This window comes from Suncus etruscus, chromosome 7 (genome assembly GCF_024139225.1).
Source record: "Suncus etruscus isolate mSunEtr1 chromosome 7, mSunEtr1.pri.cur, whole genome shotgun sequence".
NCBI classification, from domain to species: domain Eukaryota; kingdom Metazoa; phylum Chordata; class Mammalia; order Eulipotyphla; family Soricidae; genus Suncus; species Suncus etruscus.
In genome coordinates this window covers 79,175,119-79,194,530 of record NC_064854.1, presented here as the reverse complement: position 1 = coordinate 79,194,530, position 19,412 = coordinate 79,175,119, and the positions used below count along the sequence as shown (strand labels likewise).

General features: G+C 42.9%; 1 protein-coding gene across 1 annotated transcript; it reads left to right on the top strand.

Annotated features, from left to right (window-relative positions):
• Nucleotides 1-241: 241 nt before the first annotated feature.
• BAG2 (BAG cochaperone 2) lies at nucleotides 242-10,510 on the top strand. Its single transcript, XM_049776967.1, has 3 exons — nucleotides 242-375; nucleotides 6,725-6,834; nucleotides 9,842-10,510. Exons 1-3 carry the CDS (start codon nucleotides 263-265, stop codon nucleotides 10,246-10,248), a joined length of 630 nt encoding a protein of 209 aa, XP_049632924.1. The 5' UTR covers nucleotides 242-262; the 3' UTR covers nucleotides 10,249-10,510.
• Nucleotides 10,511-19,412: the final 8,902 nt, after the last annotated feature.

Sequence of the window (19,412 nt, the reverse complement as noted above, 5' to 3'; positions counted from 1 at the left end):
GTGGGCGTGTCCGCCCGCCCTCCGCCGGCTCGGGCCGGGCTGCGTGGCCTCACCGCCCGGGCTGGGCTGGGCTGGGCCGGCCGCCCGCGGGCGCTCCTGCCCTTGTTTGGCGCGCCACGGCGTCCGAGCCTGCGCCCGCGGGCCGCCCCCCGCGCGCGTCACAGGGAGGCGCTCCCCGCCCGGCCCGCCCGCTTGCCCGCCTCGGAGCCCACGACTGTGCCCGCCGCCGCCGCCGCCGCCGCCGCCGCCGAGCCGAGCGCCCATGGCCCAGGCGAAGATCCACGCGAAGGCCCACGAGGGCCGCTTCAGCCGCTCCTCGTCCATGGCGGACCGCTCGAGCCGCCTGCTGGAGCGCCTGGACCAGCTGGAGCTGCGGTGAGGGCGCCCGGGTCCCGCTGTCCGCGTTGCGGGCGAGGACGGCCGCGGGAGCCAGCCCCGCTCGGCAGTCGAGTCTAGTGAGCCGCCCGGCGGCCACTCGGCTCTCGAGCGGGTTGGGGCGGCCGGGACTCCGTGGGGTGACGGGCTGCGGGCTGCGGGGACTCACTCGCAGCTTCCTAGACCCTTCGGGGCCTCGGCCCGTCTCTTTGCTCCCGGAGCACTTGAACTGGCGAGAGGATGCTTCTCATCGGCCTGGTGTCGAGGGGGGCCGACGGGGAGGACGGGCCTGGGAGGCGGGCTCCGCGGGCCCCTTCTGCCGCTGCCCCGGGCCCGTGGCAGGTGTCGGCCCGCCGGAGAGGCCAGCGAGTGGGCTTCCCGAGCCTCGGAGTTGCTTCGGCCGGTGCGCGGCGCGTGGCTGCCCACGTTTTGGGCTCTTCCGCTCGGAAGCATCCTGTTCCTTAAGCCCCCTGAAAGCTGGTTTGTGCTTCCAAGTAGTCGTTGTCGACCACCAGCGTGGTCGGTGCTGTTAAGGGAAATCGTGCTCAGACCCCAACAGCCCCCGAAACGCCTTAGGACGATGCTGTCCCGCCACTTCTCTTCGTCCACTTTGGGGCGCCCAAGGAACGCGTGAGCCTCGACCTTCCAGAAGCGCTGCCCGAAGTCGTTGTGGCCCTTGCGGCTGAATCTTCCCCAGCTGGAGGCGCCTTCTGCTGGGGATGCATGCACGTTAACTGGCCACTGCAGGACGGTTTAGAAAGGGCTGTGGTGCATTGATTACTAATGCTAGTCCGGGAAGGGGGAAAACGAGGTCCTTGGATGGCACCAGCTGGGAGAATTCTGAGCCAAAGCCACGCTGGATCTTTTTGCTTACGAGACGGTGAACATCTATGTTTCTCTGGGAATAAGCCTGTTCAACTCCTAGAATGGTCTCAGCTGTTGAGTGCCAGGCTCAAGGGAAGACTAGCACGAGGACAAGAAATCCCCTCCTTTCCCCCAGGTTTTCAAACTTTGAAGTTCAGTCATTTTTTAGGGCGTCTCTCTCCCCAAATCAGGAAAAAAAATGTTTCCCTTCGTGGAATGAGATGATGTCCCTTTCCTTCCTTCAAGTTGAGTTCCTTTTCTCAAACTTGGATTAATACTTCACAATGTGGTAGGTAGAAAAGCAGTCAAGGAAACCCTAATAGGGGCCCGGAGAGATAGCACAAGGTGGTTGGTTCAAATCCCCGTGGTCCCATATGGTTCCCCGTGCCTGCCAGGAGCTATTTCTGAGCAGACAGCCAGGAGTAACCCCTAGCACCTCCCGGTGTGACCCAAAAACAAAAAACAAAACAAAACAAAAAGAAACCCTAATAGAGGGCAGAAGAGGTAGCATGGTGGTAGGGCGTTTGCCTTTGATGCAGAAGGACAGTGGTTCGAATCCCGGCATCCCAAATGGTCCCCTGAGCTTGTCAGGAGTAATTTCTGAGCATAGAGCCTGAGTGCTCCCGGGTGTGACCCAAAACCAAAAAAAAAAAAAAAAAAAAAGAAGAAGATAGAAACCCTAATAGGGTGATGTATGAATGTTATCATTACTATTTGTACTTTTGTACATAGGAGATTGCATTTCTACTATTATGGATTTATTATTTTGTTTCTTTGATAGAAATTTCTTTCATGTGAAACTGAAAACAAAATTATGCTTACTGCCTTTTGACCTGAAATGTGAATTAACGTTCCTAATGCTTATAAAGCTTTTTGTTTTCTTTTGTTTTGGGGCCACACCCCCGCAGTGCTCAGAAGTTACTCCTGGCTGTGCACTCAGAAATCGCCTCTGGCAGGCTCTGGGGACTATCTGGGAAGCTTGAATCACCGAAGGGCTGTCTGCAAGGCAAACTCCCTACCACTGTGCTATCGCTCCAGCACCTTCTAAAGCTTTTAAATGTTAACAGGAAATCATATTTCATTGGAGAAATTTTGTTTCTAATACTTTATTGTGGCACTAGGCGTTTTTGGAAGTGGGAGTGGGGAGGGAGAGTTTGGACCATACCTAGTATAGTGCTCCTGGGGCTATTCTTGGCACTGTGCTCAGGAATGACCTTAGCAGTGCTAGAGAAATCTTTTCTGGTGCCTCGAACAAGTGCATTAATCCCTGTACTATTTCTCAGGGCTCAGCAGTAGCCTATTTTTTGTTTTAAAGGCTCCATCTCATCTCCTTTCATTCCTCTTTTAAAAAGTTATTACTTTTTTTTTTAGGTTATTTTTCTATAGTTTTTTGGGATCAAGATCACTCCTAAAGGGAGTCTGATTTTTCTCTTTGTCTAGCATTCAAGAAAACCCCCTGTTTTGGTGGAAATTATTACATCCACTTTCCAGCTTTGAACTTAAGTTAGGAAGTTAAATGATTTATCCTGGGCTCAACAGCTAGAGAAAAATGACCTCCTTATTTGAACTCAAACTGAACCCAGGAAGACTAGTTATAGAGCTTGATATATTATGCTTGAATTTACTTAAAATAAAATGTGTTGGACCTGGGACAAATAGAGGGTTTGGGACACATGTATGCTTGATCCAGTTTAGTCTCAGCCACCAGATGCCACTTCTTGCTAGGTGTGACCTCAGTGCAGGGACTGAATAGCACCACTTCTGCAGGCGCTGGCTTGGACAATTGTCGGGAGTGTCCCCAGGGTGCCCTGCATACAGCTTTAGAGGTTGTCCCTCCAAACTTAAGTAATGTGTTGTATTTCAAAATGTAGTCATGATACAAGAATAGATAAATAATTTATCAAGCCATTTTCTTATTCAGTTAATGCTGCTTACCCTCTATGTATCAGTACTGACTCCAGAAGGTTCTGGGAGATTGTGAAGGGAGGGAAAATGGCAGCACTAGAAGATTGTCTGTTGGTAGATATACCCAAACGTGTCATATTGTGACTCCCTTCTCTCCTGTCAGCCATTTACAGTGTTTATCCTGCATTTGGAGCAAGGGGTGATACAGTTCATTATTCTGGGCTGAAAATTTTCTGTTGCTTAAGTTTCTTAGGGTGTGTCCATGTCCCAGGAGTCACAAAACAAGATGGTATCATGGTTAATACTATGCAACAGCCTGTAATTTAAAGGAACCCTTTTCATATACAATGTTATTTGAGTCTGCCATAAACTCTTTGAGATTAGAGGGGACTTGCACTATCTCTTATAGAAAGAAGGAACTGAGATCCAGAGATGATCTAAGGTTATACTCTCATGAGTGATTCCCAAATCAACTCACTATTAAGAAATCTATAACATTTTACTTATATTTTTTTATTTTGGTTCACAGCCAGACATGCTCAAGTATTGCTCCTCGCTCTATGCTCAGGGAACTCCTGGCATTAGTACTCGGGACCTTATGGGGTACCAGGGACTGAACCCAGACCTGCCACAAAGGAAGTGCTCTACTTATTGTACTTATTGTACTCCAGACTCCTATAAAATCTTACATTGCCTAAAATGTGAGTGTGCCCAAGCTTGCGGGGGTGTGTGTGTTGCCAGAGATGGAGCCCAGAGTCTCTGGCATGATGTGTTCTACCACTGAGCTAACATCCCTGGTTTCTGTATAGTTCTTTTGATATAGAATTAAATGATAAGTCTATGATTTTAAGAACCTCTTTTAGAAATTTCTTCTCTCAAATAAATCCATAAGAGGGATTTACTATTCCTCTCCTCCCCTGCTTTTTATGTGAAATCATAAATTCCTTAGAAGCTTGAGTTTAATTCTATTTATAAGCCTGAGTTCATAGTGGGAAGAATGTATTAAGGATCATGCATCTTGTGTTTATGTGCATCTAAGCCACTACATATTAAATCATATCTATGTTGGAGTAAGGAGATAGCTCATAGGGTTGATGCCTTCCTTTTTTTTGTTTTTGTTTTTGGACCGCACTGTGAAATGATCAGGGGTTTGTTCCTCCTGACCTTGTTATCGAAATTACTACTGGTGGGCTTGGGGGGAATCTTGTGGGGTGCTGGCTATTGAATCGGGGTCAACTGCATACAAGACAAGTACCCTCCCTGCTGTTCTGTCTCCCCTTCCCCCCCCCAAAAAAACTTTCAGGGCTAAAGAGATAGCACAGCAGTAGGGTGTTTGCCTTGTATGCAGCTGAGTCAGGATAGATGGTGGTTCGAATCCTGGCATCCCATATGGTCCCCGTGCCTGCCAGGAGTAATTTATGAGTGCATGTCCAGTAGTAACCCCTGAGCGTAGCCAGGTGTGAACCCCCCCCCCAAAAAAAAGAATACTCAAATACACAAATCACAAATGAATGGAACACAGATTCAAGAGGTGGGAAAAAATGTAGTTTGGTTTATAATATTAGGGGAAAATAATTTATTTTGAGAAAAATAAGACAAAATTACTATTAACTACCTCCAAGGATAGTTAGCATAACATAAATTTAAGAAAGGCAAAAAAATTAATAGAAATGTAGAAGACTTTCTTATAACCTAGAAATAGGGACTCTTAAAACTTCAGAAGCATGTACTATCAGGCAAAGATTGATATTGACAACTTCAAAATAAAGATTTTTGTGAAGCACATCCCAGACAAACTTCCTGTGTGAGAGGGTGAGTGAAGATGGCTGGCTGCTGTGTCTGTAAACATTGCATACATTATGTATGTATATCAACAAGAAGACAACACCTCTGTAAAGAAGACAAGAAGCCAGGTGGCCTGAGCACTGCGACTGCATACCTGTAGTGAGCACTGGGACTGTAAGTGTGCAAGCACAAGAGCCCAAATTGCCTCTGACCAGTGAACATTTGTGTATCATTGTGAACCCCAACCACTAGCATTCAAGCAGGAATGTGCCTGGACACAAAGGCATGAAACCACTGTGAGCACATGCGCAGATACCGCAACTGATGCCTCAGTCCCTGGCAACAACCACAAGCTGCCATTAGTGACACCTGTCATCATAACAGAAGGAAAGGAAAAAGGAGATGGAGAAAAAAGGCAAAATAGGTGGACTGTATAACTACTCCAGTAGACAGAGCCACAAGCATTGCTTGCAGGACGCCCACGTTTCCAGTACTGCCCCTTCCCTCAAGCACTTTTCCCAAACCCAAAGAAACAAACGAGGTCAAAACTATAAACAGGAGACCAAGAGTACAAAGAATAGCCCTCAATTATTAGCAATGCAAGAAATGCAAATTAAATATTGATTTATTATTGTCTAGCTTATTAGACTGGCAACATATACCAAGTTGGAAAATGCTGAGCTTTGGACAGACTTGGGATACAGGGATTCCTATTTCGCTGCTAAGAGGACAGCCTGGTGCAACTATGCTGAAGAACAATCCCTACTGAGTTCAATTCAGGGAGCACAGTTCAATCCTGAGATATTTCTCAGAAATTCAGTCCTATAAGGGGATATGTATTCATTGAGGCAAGAAGGCAGATTTTTTTTCCTTCTACCTTCTTTTGGATACTCTTAATAATTAAATAAGCATAAAAGGTACAGAGATATTACATTGGGTAGGGCACTTGCCAGTCTTACCGCCAACTTGGGTTTGATCCCAACAAACCATATAGTCTCCTGGGCACCATGAGGAGTGATTCCTGAATGCAAAGCCAGGTGTACCCTGAGCATCATCAGGTTACATGACCCGGCGATGAAAATAAACATAAGAGAGATTAACAGGAAAAAAAAACTAATTTCTTATTTATGTGCTGCCCGTCTTGCCTCAGTAATTTTAGTCCCAAGAGGAACTTGATCACTTGACCCATGAATTTGGGTAAGGACTTGGGGCTTTGAAATGAGGGTTATCAGAGCCGGTGTTTGTCAATGTGTGTCCCATTATACAGATAGGTCATTCAAATGAGGAGTTGGTGATCTTTGTAAATAAAACACCTAGAAATTTCTGGACCAGACTACTTTAATTGTTTTCAACATAAAATTATCTGCATACTAAAGAGGCACATTTTTGTAGTGATGTGTTCTAAAGCCCACCAAAGTATTATTTGTACTGATGGAATGTGGGTGGGATGAGGGAAAGAAAGAAGGTAAAATCAGGTGGCTACACTGGAGGAATATACAGCAACTAGAACCTCTGGCATAGATGTACTACAGGAGTGTGGATGACTGTCAATAACTGTTAAATGGCAAAGAATGTGCTGTAACTTTAAAAGAGGTGAATACACAAATTCAGAACACATTTGGTACGGATACAAACAGATTAACACTAAATAGTGCTATAAATTGGGAGGAAAATGGGAACTGATAAGTGGGTGGAATATAGAAAAGAATAAAAGAATAAAATGTTTCTAAAATAATCTTTGACTTATATTTGAGCAACAAAGAAATGGGAAGAACTAATTATCTGTATTTTGTAGGGTTGAAGCTTTGAGAGATGCAGCAACTGCTATTGAGCAAGAGAAAGAAATCCTTCTGGAAATGATCCACAGCATCCAAAATAGCCAGGACATGAGGCAGATAAGCGATGGTGAGAGCTATTCCCACTGGAGGGGGCTTGTCTTCCACATTCCTCTAAGGGGTTTGTGAATGTATGTAGACCAACTTTTGCTTAACTTGCCTAAGACTTCAACATAGAGTGTCAGAGCAGACAACAGTGATAACTCTCAGTTTCTTACTAAGCCTTTATCCAGATATAATGTGTTAGCTACATCCTTCCACTGGCTGAAAGTGATAGAAAAAGGCCTGCTGCAAGCTATAGACCTGGCCCAGGTAGCAATGAGATCTGTTTGACAGCAGATTCACATTCTTAATTTCAGATTTAGAAATCACCTAAATGATGTAAAAGCAGAGAGAAAAGGTGAGAGATTGGAAGCAGAGAAGAAAAAAATTGGAATATAATTTAGAGAAAGTGGAGAAAATTTAATATGACACCTTCTCCCTAAAGCCTTATTTTTGTATAAAAAGCATGTCTACCATGGAAGAGCTGGTCCGTGTGGTTTTATCATATCTGCACTAGATTTTTCTAATTTGGTTTCTTTGATGTTTCATGGGTTAAATTGGGCCAGGCAGCTATGTCAGTGTGGACTGACATCAGACCAAAATTCTCATTCATGCATGAGACCAAGGTCGAGTCAAATCTTTTCTTCATCCTGGCCAAAGATTCATGAATTAGGAAGAAACTTGAGCACAGTTCAGAGATTGCTGCTCTCTTATAGTTAATGAGATGTTGACAGTGCCTCTTTCCCCTATCATTGCTTCTGTGTCTGACAAGTATTACATCATTATTTATATGTCTTCAATCACTGGTGCAGTCTGCAAGTATAAGATAAAAACTACGAGACTACGAACCTTGTATAACTGCTGGTCACTGGACTTGTTTTAAAGAAAGGTACTAATCTCCAGTTGTAAAATGGTCAAAGAACACTATCTGATCCACTTAAATTTGTCTGGAGGTGCTGGAGTCACTGGTGATCCTAGCTCATATCTAGTCATATGTCTGTTTCTTAGCCAAAATCACAGTAAAGTATTCTGATAAACAAGCAGAACATGCCATTCCAAAATAAGCCTCTTTATCATAAGGTTTGTGTTAGGCTCATTATTATTATTATTATTATTATTATTATTATTATTTTGGTTTTGGGGTCACATGAGGTGATATTCATGAGATCCTCCCAGGACATTTTCAGTGGTACTGGGGAAGCAATGGGGTTCTGAGTATTGAACCCAGATCTCTTGTGTTGAATAACAGCTATGGATGGGGCTGGATGGTGAGGATGGATGGAGGGTGAGGCCTTTCTCTGCTGGCCCAGGCCACGCGCCTCCAACTCTCCAGCTGGCAGGTCTGAGGGTTCAGGATAGTGGCGTCACAGGCAGTCAGGTTTCAGGAGACATGAAGTTTTCTTTATTCAAGGCCCTAGCCACCTAGACTAACCATTTAAGCAGCCTATTTCACTGCCCTGTCATTTTTTTTTGTGTGTGTGTGTGTGGTTTTTGGGTCACACCCAGCAGTGCTCAGGGGTTATTTCTGGCTCCAGGCTCAGAAATTGCTCCTGGCAGGCACAGGGGACCATATGGGGCGCCGGGATTCGAACGGATGACCTCCTGCATGAAAGGCAAACGCCTTACCTCAATGCTATCTCTCCGGCCCCAAGCCCTGTCATCTTAACATGTTTCTTCTACCTCCATCCTGCCAGCTCTCCTGCTTCTCTCTCCATCTCTCCTCCAAATCCTTTCTCCCCTTGGGTAATCCTACTGATACTTCCCAAAGACCCCTCCCAGAAATGGGCAGTTCTTACTAGCAGGTAATGTTACATAGGACGGATGGGGGATGGGGTAACACTCCTGCATGCAAAGCATTCACCCTGCCCATTGAGCTATCTCCTTGCTACCTGAGCTGATTCTTTCTGAGAAGTTGAAGACACTGGAGGTGATCTGAAAACAGTAGAAGTGACTGTTTTATAAGGGAAACTTACATTTATAAAAGAAATATCTTTTTGTAGAGTTCTGTCTGTACCACTAAAAGAATGTCTAAATCATAGGGAATTTATCAGTGGAGAAAGCATAGACTTAAAGCCACATAACCACCTTATGTTTTTTTTTTTGTTTTTTTGTTTTTTTTTGTGGTTTTTGGGTCACACCCGGCAGTGCTCAGAGGTTATTCCTGGCTCCAGGCTCAGAAATTGCTCCTGGCAGGCACGGGGGACCATATGGGGCGCCGGGATTCAAACCGATGACCTCCTGCATGAAAGGCAAACGCCTTACCTCCATGCTATCTCTCCGGCCCCACCACCTTATGTTTTTATATGTGTGTTTGTGTGTATATGTCACACACATGTGCCTTTCCTCCATACAAGCTTTTACTTGCTGAGCATCTTTCTTTTGTCTTTAATTAAAGATGATGTTTAAAGTGGTTTGGGCCATCTTAGATTTCAACCCAGTTTCTATAGATCTCTCCCATGTATATGTTAATAATTTTCTCTTTATTAATCTTTTACATTTTAATGGGGGAGTAGCTTAGCCAAGAACTCAGAAATAGAGGGAATAATATTTCCCCTCTCTTCCTACATGTTCTTATTGAGATCCAGGGCCTAAAATGTGTATCTGTAATCATCATAAAACAGGACTTTATATCCATCTCCAGTACAGGTGTATTCCTGCCCAAACTTTGACAAACATATCTTCAGGAATAGACATTTATAACTCCCTTTGTAATAAAGTATTACTTTACCAATTAACTGTACATGCTTTAACTGTACATGTTTTAACTTTCATCTTTAAAAGGTTTCTAGCAGGAAGCTAGAGAGAAAATGAGGTTAAGTGCTATCCTTGCGTGTAGCCTAACACCATCGAGAGCAACTCCATATGTGATTTCTGACCGCAGAGCCAGGAGTTAGTCCCAGGCTTCACTAGATCTGGTCTAACTCCCCATCTCCACCTAATTTTACAGCTTTCAGAAAAATGACAGCAACAAATGAAAGACTTAATGCTCTTAGCATGAGTAAGCTTTATTCATATCTCAAACTTCTTATGTCTAGGAGAAAAAGAAGAATTAAATCTGACTGCAAACCGATTGATGAGCCGAACCCTCACCGTTGAAGTTTCAGTAGAAACAATTAGAAACCCCCAGCAGCAAGAATCCCTAAAGCTTGCCACCAGGATTATTGATGAGGTAGTCAGTAAATTTCTGGATGACCTGGAGAATGCCAAAAGTCATTTAATGTCTTTGTACAGTGCATGTTCATCTGAGGTGCCACCTGGGCCAGTAGATCAGAAGTTTCAATCCATAATAATTGGCTGTGCTCTTGAAGATCAGAAGAAAATTAAAAGAAGATTAGAGACTCTGCTTAGAAATATTGAAAGCTCTGACAAGGCCATCAAGCTCTTAGAGCCTTCTAAAGGAGCTGGTTCAAAAAATCTGCAGCAAAATAGTGAAAACATTTAATTAGGACACTTGTGAATATTGACCAAAATGATAAAAATAGAGCTGGAGTGTGGCTCAACAGTCAAGCAAATGCCTTGCATGCATGAGACCTGGGTTTGATCCCAGCACCACACACAAAGTAAATAAAGTATTACATGCTTACTATTTTCGATGATAGCAGCTTCATTAAGCATAACCACTTATTTTATACTGAAAGTTGTTTCAGATGTAGACAATTTCAGTCATCTTTTTGTGAATAATAAAATTAGAGTGATTTTAATTATCTTTCTAGAAGTTTTTGGATTGAATTTTGTTTTTGTTTTGTTTTGGGGCCACACTTAGTGGCCCTCAGATTTACTCCTGGCTCTGCACTCAGATATCACCCCAAGCTTGGGGAACCTAGTGGGGTGCTGGGAATTGAACTCACATTGGTTCTGGGTCAGCCATGTGCAAGGCAAATGCCCTATCGCTGTGCTATCTCTCTGGCCCAAGATGTGTGTGTGTGTGTGTGTGTGTGTGTGTGTGTGTGTGTGTGTGTGTGTGTGTGTGTGTGTGTGTGTGTGTGTGTGTTACTCTCCTCTCCTGTGGGTGAATACTTTCTATGTGGGCATGTGGTAAGAAGTGGTTAGAAGAAACATCACTATTCTTTCTTGAATTTCAATGAAGAGAATGTGGCAGAGGCCAAGAGATAGTACAGCAGGTAAGGTGTGTGTCTTTCACTTGGCTAACCCAGAATCAATCCCTGGCACTGTATATGATCCCCCAAACCACTCAGGAGTGATATTAGAGCTCAGAACCAGGAGGAAGTTCTGAGCACTGGTAGGTATAAAACCACCCCCACCTGGTGTTTGGCTGACAAATTAATTTTTGGGGAGGGTTTGAGTGTATAGTTTTATTTTGACCATAGTGGTGCAGTCCTAGTGCTGCATGGGGACCATGTAGTGCTGATAAAACTGGCCTTTCCAGTGAAAAGCATGCCCCCGCCAAGAGATCATTTACTTTAAGCAGCATACTAGTAAATATTTATTAACCAAGCATTGTTCTTAGAAAGAATTATAAATTTAAGAACCCGTCCCTAATCTTTTACACTTGTAAGGATTTCTGACTTTTTTTTTTTTAGGTCAGACCTAGTAGTGCTCAAGAGCTACTCATCTTGCTGCTCAGGGGATTTTAAAGTGCCAGGCAGAAATGAAGCATGCACTCTAGGCCTTTGGGTTCTTTTTCTTTTATTTTTAGTAATTTTTAATTTTATTTATTTTTATTTTATTATTTATTTTGGTTTTGGGGTCACACCTGGCGGTGCTTAGAGGTTACTCTTGGTTCTTCGCTCAGAAGTTGCTCTTGGCAGGCACGGGGGACCATATAGGATGCCAGAATGCAAACCACTATCCAGTTAGCTGTTCTGGGTTGGCAGCGTACAAGGCAAATACCCTACCACTATGCTATCTCTCCGGCCCTAATACTTTTTTTAAATTGAATCCCCATGAGATACAAAATTGTTCATGATTGAGTTTCAGTTATACAATGTCCAACATCCATTTCTTCACCAGTGCACATTTCTCACCACCAATGTCCCGTTTCCCTCCTCACAACCTACCTGCCTCAATGACAAGCATTCTCTCTCTCTCTCTCTCTCCTCTCCCCTTTCTCTCTCCCCCACTTCCACCCCTCCCCTCCCCTCTCCCCCCATTCCTTTTAGGCATGTCTTGCAGTGTTTCTGAAGAGAGGGGTATCATGATAGCACATACATCACTTTATCTTCTTTCACCAGTGTTCATTTCTAACTATCAATGTCATGGTGATCCCTTCTCTGAGCTAACTGTGCTCCCCTGTTCTTTGTGGCAAGATTCCTACTAGTCCTACTTCATCTCTATTGTCTTTGGATATTATTACCATACTATCTTTCTTTTTAAATATCCCACAAATGAGCATGATCATTCTATGTCTATTCTTCTTGGCTCATTTCAGCATAATACTTGCCATATCCATTCCATTCTGAAGTTTCTCAAGGGATCTGTATTAAATATTTATGCTTCCCAAATATTAATCTATTGACATATGAAAGACAAATGTGATAAAATTCTTTAATTGTACTGCTCTGAGGACTCAGAAAGATAGCACAGCAGGTAGGGCATTTGCTTCAAGTGTGGCTGACCCATGTTTGATACCCAGCATCCGGTATGGTCCTGAGCCTGCCAGGAGCAAGTTCCGAGTGGAAGAGCCAGGAGTAACCCTTGAGTGCTGCCAGGTGTAGCCTAAAACCAGAAAAAAAAATTTTGTACTGCTCTGAATGCATTGTTTATCTAAAATTTTAATCATTATATAAAGTATTGAGTTTGCCTTTTTACAAAGGGCAAATAGGAGCCAGAGATAAATTACAGGGTTTAAGGTACATTATTGCATATGACTGACCCTGACACACATGCCCTTGAGCATCTCTAGGTGCAGCCCTGTAAGTCATGAACACCTTCGGGCCAGGGAAGCATCGTGATCTCCTGAACCCTATTGGCCAAAAATTTCCAGGAACTTCTTCAACCCCTTTTCAAAATGCTGCTATGAGATTTTCTTAAGAGTTAAATGATCTCTTTGTAGCATATCAGAAATCAATTTTACCTATTCCCTTTATTGGTCATTTAGTTTTCAATTTGTTTCAATATGATTCCCAATTTACTAGGTTAAAGATGTAAGTTTATGACCTATTTTCAAAAAGTTTTTGTGTAAAATCTACACCTATTATACCATCTTCAGTAATTACAATGGAGCTATTTCATTGCATGTTTTTCAGCATTATAAGCATTTTTTAACTAATTAATGAAACTACAGATTTTTATTTGGAATAATCAATACTATTGATATACAACCCCCTCAACATCCAGGTACAACAGATAGATTGCCTTGCACATGGCCAACTTGAGTCCCTGAGTCCCATACAGTCTCCAAGCCAACCAGGAAGCAATCCTGAGTGCTGACAGAAGTGAGTCCAGAGCACAGCCATGTGTAGTCTCCAAAACAAAACCAAAAAGCCGAACCTCACTTTCATAAATACCACTTTAAGGAAAACACATTATCTCAGTTTTTATCAAAATGCAATTATTCTGGGGTCTGAGTGACAATACAGTGTGTGCTGCTGATCCAGGACAGACCCAGGTTCAATCTCCAGCCTCCCATATGGTCCCCCAAGCCTACCAGGAATGATTTCTAAATGTAGAGCCAGGAGTTACTAACCCCTGAGCACTACTGGTTGTGGCCCAAAGACAAACAAACAAAAATATATATATATATATATATTCTTCCTCACAAGAGGTAAGGGTGCAGAGAATCAATATACAGACTGCTTTTATAAGTTTGTTTCTCCTAGTGAAGCATATATAGGAGCACCTCTTCTAGAGGCCACCAGCCACACTGGTCTGCTTGAATGGTACAACTTTTCAATAAAAGATTAGGGGGCCATGATTAGTGATAAAGCATATCACTTGTGAGGCCCCAGGTTTGCTCCCCCAGAGCCAGCCAAACAAAAAACAAATCCAAAAAAAAACCAAACAAACAAAAATAAAGCCATTATTAGTAGTGAGGTTATAGACATGATACAAGAATGAAGGACGGAGGGAAACAAGAATGAAGGAGGCAGTTCTGTATTGTGCTCACTCTAGAACCCTAATTCAGGATGCTCTGAATTCACCCTAAAACGTGAAAACAGTGTTTTAATACTGTAAAACTGAGAGCATGAAAGACTGAATCATTTCCTGAGGAGGTAGCTCAGATGACTGAGAACTACCTAGAGCTACCCCACAGCACTGCTGGGTGTGGCCCAAAAAGCAAGAAAAGGAATTAATCTTGCAAACTAAAATACCTGAACTGATTTTTTTTTATTTGTTTGTTTTAGGCCACACACGGCAGTGCTCAGAGGTTACTCCTGGCAGGCTTGGGGGAACCATCTGGGATGCCAGGATTCAAACCACTGTCCTGCATGCAAGGCAAATGCTCTACCTCCATGCTATCTCTCTGGCCCCACCTGCACAGATTTTTTTTAACTTTGAAACGTTATGTCCCTATCCAGTGAGGTAAAGACAAATTATGATGCATTTGGAGCTCAACAGATGATAATGCCATTTTTGAAGAATATATTTTTCCAGTTATTCAAAATTAAAAATTAAAAGAACTCTGGGAAAGTCCACAGATTTCAATGAGCCAACAAAAACTTAGTTTCTTTTTTTTTTTTTTTTGCCAAACTGAAATGAATGTGACTGAAACTCAATCATCAACAACTTTGGTTTTTGGGTCACACCTGGTGGCATTCAGAAATTGGCTCTGGCAAGCACGGGGACCATATTGGATGCCTGGGTTCGAACCACCTTCCATCTGAATCAGCTGCAGTGCAAGGCTATCTTTCCGGCCCCTTGTGAACAACTTTATAACTATCTCACAGTGATTCAATTTAAAATTTATTTATTGGGCTGGAGCGGTAAAGCAATTGGTAGGGTGTTTGCCTTGCAGCGTCCCATATGGTCCCCAAGCCAGAAAGAGGAGCAATTTGTGAGTGCATAGCCAGGGGTAAACCCTGAGCATCACCGGGTGTGGCTCAAAAACCAAAAAAAATAAAATGTATTATGGAGCTGAAGAGAGCACAGCAGTGGGGTGTTTGCCTTGCATGCAGCCAACCCAGGGACAGATGGTGGTTCTGGTTCAACTCCCGGCATCCCATTGTGAGGAGCCGGGAGAGTAGAACTCCCCCAGTGTTGCTATGCATTGCCTGCTTGCCTTCATGCCTGCCTGATTGTGAAGAATGGGAACCGAAACCAGAAAGTCTGCAAAGGACAGGCCAACAGGATATACGCAGCTCTAAAAAAAATATGTCAGGGACAAACAGTTCTTGCCAGTTCTCACTGTGATCAAGAAATCATGGCCATGAAAAAGGAAATAGTGTCATACAGGTTTATGAGTACCAGTAACAAAACCTTTTACATCAGTAGCATAAAGAACAACATGTTACTTAAGAATTTAACTGTTGGTCTCTGGTAATCTGTAACTGTCATCTGAAAATGTGTATGTGACATCCGTGATTTGTGGTTTTTTCACTCAGCCCCACTAACTTCACCCGGCTCTACTGAGGGCTGTGAGCAAAAGACTAATCTGGCGAAATATGATTAGTGATAGCCATGCCTTTCCCTACCCCCGCTTCCCCATCGCTGAAAAGTATATAATCACATCCTGCCTGAAATAAAGCTGCTCTTGATTTCTCTTTTGATCTCATGAGTCATTACTAACTTTTGCCTCCACAGGTACTCAGAAGAGCACGAACCCTATCACGTTGTGTGGCTCTCCACAGGTTTCCTCACTGCTGGCCAGTGTAGGATAGGGCCCCCCGATATTGGGGTCCCCTCTGGGAAGCCACATCCCATATGGTGCCCGGAGCCTGACAGGGGCAATTTCTGAGCACAGAGCCAGGAGTAACCCCTGATGACCACTGGGTGTGACCCAGAAACCAAAAATTTTATTTACTAAAAAATTAATAGAACGATAGCCTTCAAAAAAAATTTTTATGGGGCCGGAGAGATAGCCTAGAGGTAAGGCGTCTGCCTTCTAGGCAGAAGGACGGTGGTTCAAATCTTGGCATCCCATATGGTCCCCCGTGCCTGCCAAGGGCGATTTCTGCGCGTAGAGCCAGGAGTAACCTCTAAGTGCTGCCGGGTGTGACCCAAACCCCCCCCCCAATTTTTTTTTTATCATAAACTAAGAGTAAACTTGAACTGAGTTTCAGAAATCTCTTATCTATCTCAACTCACTAAATACTATAGTAAACATGCTTCCTTTGCCTAGAGGGGGCACTGGAATCACTATGGGATTAGACATTAGATGTTTAGGGAAGGCTGACTTCAGTCACATGCAGAATTCCAGAGGCGACCAGACAATTGGGTAGGAATTTGACACCGGGTAGAGAACTCAGACACCTTGGAAAAGCTGACTTAGCATTCAATTCTAGAGCATATTGCATATCTTCAAATGTAACTGTCAGAAATCTGGTCTGATACAAACCCAGGATAAAACACAGAACACCTACACTACTTTATACTTCCCTGTGGGGCCACCTGGCAGGAGCACCCAACCTGAAGACTTAGGACTTACTGGAGGACCCAGATGACCATTTAACCTCTAAATTCTTTTTTTTTTTTTTTGTTTTGTTTTGTTTTTTTGGGTCACACAGGGTAACGCTCAGGGGTTACTCCTGGCTATGCGCTCAGAAGTTGCTCCTGGCTTGGGGGACCATATGGGACACAGGGGGATCGAACCGCGGTCCGTCCAAGGCTAGCGCTGGCAAGGCAGGCACCTTACCTTTAGCGCCACCGCCCGGCCCCTAACCTCTAAATTCTTCCCAGCAGAGATGCTCCTGTGAGCTAAGAACCTGAAATGGAACAGAGCATGCAAGGTAATATTCCAGAGCACTGTATCAGTAGGAGTATCTTGACATCACAGTAAACACTAATGTATTATGTGGAGGAGAGGGGCAAATGCCTCTGAACAAGATTCACAACCAGAGTCCCAGCCATAATAATATAATAGGGAAGGCACTGGCCTTGCATACAGCTGACTCATGTTTAATCCCTGGCATCCACGAAGGTCCCTTAAGTCCCATCAGGAATGACAGAGCCAGGAGTAAGCCCTGATCACTGCCTGGTGTGCCCTCCTTAATAAATAAGTAATAAAACCAGACAGACATTTGTAGACTGTCTCTGGCACAATCTCCAATATTGCAGCAAAAGGGACAAAGATGGGCGTGCGCGTACACACACACACACTCTCTCTGATAAAATGTTTTCAAGGAAAAATTTTTAGTGAAGTTCTGCCTTTAATATCCACCATCAATAAAAATTAATACACAAGGTATTGGCAGAGTATTTGAAATATAGAATAGTTTAAGTAGATTTAAGAGATCACATATATTAATTCAATAAATGACTGTATTAATAAATTATTGTATAATTGCTACATTATTGTAACCATGTTACCTAGACTTTAAATTAAAATAGTAAAATATTAATATCGAATATTGGAGGGCCGGAGAGATTGCACAGCAGTAGGGTGTTTGCCTGCACGCAGTCAAACCCAGGATGGACAGTGGTTTGAATCCTGGCATCCCATGTGGTCCCCCGAGCTTGCCTGGAGTGATTTCTCAGCAAAAAGTCTTAAGTAACCAACCCCTAAGCACCGTGGGGTGTGACCCAAAAACAAACAAAAATTAATAATAATAAAATTCAAATAATAATAAAATAGTAAAGTACTTAAAAATATCATTGCAAAAAAAAGGGGAATCACGGGGCCGAGAGATAGCATGGAGGTAAGAGTGTTTGCTTTGCATGCAGGACGGTGGATCAAATCCCGGCATCCCAATATGGTCCCATGCCTGGTCAGGAACGACTTCTGATCATAGAGCCAGGGAGTAACCCCTAACCCCCTCCCCTGAGCGCTGCCGAGGGTGTGACCCAAAAAAAAAAAACAAAAAGAAAGAAAGGAAACACATTATACCTTTTACTACAATTTGGTTCCACAATTGGTGACATGTTAACAATTTCATCACACAGAATTCTATCTTTGAAATGTGTATCTTTAATAGGGTTTATCACCTTTCATGAAATTTTATTACATATTTAAATTAAGCTTGAGAGCATAGCTACAACCTAATAGCAACAAACAAGTGGTTTCCCATTCAAATTTACAAAAGCAATATGTTATAGTAACAAAAAAAAGATACAGAAATGTATATAGTTTTCCCATTTGAGCCAAAATTTTATTTTTAAAAGACCACTGACCAACATCCCACAATAGAGTTTGTCTGGAGAGAAGTGCCCCTACCTACTGAAGGGTTATTACAGCCAAACCCAGTGACCTGGAGTTGAGTAATTGGATATTTCAGAGTCAATTGGTGATTTTAAGTATTTTCATAAATTCACTTGTATGATGGGTTTATATATTTCAAGGTGAAAACCTGAAGAGCAGCAATAGTGCATTTGACATTCATACTGAGTTAAAACTGAATTAATCTACCTACTCCTTAGATGAGTCTCTGTAGTAAGGGAAAAGTCTTCATTTTGCTTGGGGTAAAAAAGAACTATCTAAACTATAATGAAACCACTTTAGCAGGTTACCAGTAACCTTTTGAAAAGAATGCTTAACAATTAACGATAATTTATGCTAAATTCAAGTTGGGACCATTAATGGTACTAAGGCCAGTTCACCTCAGAATGAGTCTTTTCTAAGGCATTGCTATTGCCCAACTTCGAAAAAACCATTTAACTTCATTCCATAGAGGAAGAAGTTTTCAGGACTTTAGTGGTACTTTATTTTGAAAAATCACGTTGTACTACCTTACTTCACTCTGGATAACAGAAAAAAGGAACAATTTTAATAAAAAAATTTTTTGGGGGAGGTCACACCATGGTGCGCTCTGGGGTTACTCCTGGCTCTGTGCTCAGAAATCGCCCCTGGCAGGCTCAGGGGACCATATGGGTCCCATTGGTTCTGAGTTGGCCACTTGCAAGGCAAACACACTACCGCTGTGCTATCTCTTTGGCCCCAGAAAAAGGAAACAATTTTAGATTTCTAAATTGCCATACAGGAAGTTCATACTAGCTATTGTGTATTTAACTGAAAAGGGAGAAAATGAGAGAGGCAAAGGAAACGAGAAACTCTGGAATATGACAATTATCCCACAGCCACATTGTCTGCAAACAGTAAATCAGTGAAAATGTAAAAATGTTTAAAAGAACACATGCCAGAATACCCTGGAGTCTTCTGACAAAAAATTTTTTGGGGGTGGGGGGTTGGGTCACACCTGGAGGCACTCAGAAATCACTCCTGGCAGGCTCGGGACCACATGGGATGCCGGGATTCGAACCATCGTCCATCCTGGATTTGATTGCATGCAAAGCAAACGCCATACTGCTATGCTATCTCTCTGGCCCCAGACAGACAAATTTTTCCTTGACATTCATGCTTCATTAGGAAACTAATAGTGAAGTTATTTTAGAAAAGCAAGGTCTGAGGTAGATCTATTTGGAAGATTTTCGAATTAAAATGAGAAAAATTGAGAAAAAATTAAATGTGTCACTTTTAGCTGATTTCAGGCCCACCTAATTATTTTAAATGACTATGGTATGTTTAAAATACAGAAATATGAATACACATATAAT

Bases quoted from the DNA above. Each gene is read 5' to 3' on its own strand.
- BAG2 (XM_049776967.1), top strand. From the start codon at position 263: ATGGCCCAGGCGAAGATCCACGCGAAGGCCCACGAGGGCCGCTTCAGC. The intron at 376-6,724 runs GTGAGGGCGCCC...TGTATTTTGTAG, and splicing joins CTGGACCAGCTGGAGCTGCG to GGTTGAAGCTTTGAGAGATG. The intron at 6,835-9,841 runs GTGAGAGCTATT...TCTTATGTCTAG, and splicing joins CATGAGGCAGATAAGCGATG to GAGAAAAAGAAGAATTAAAT.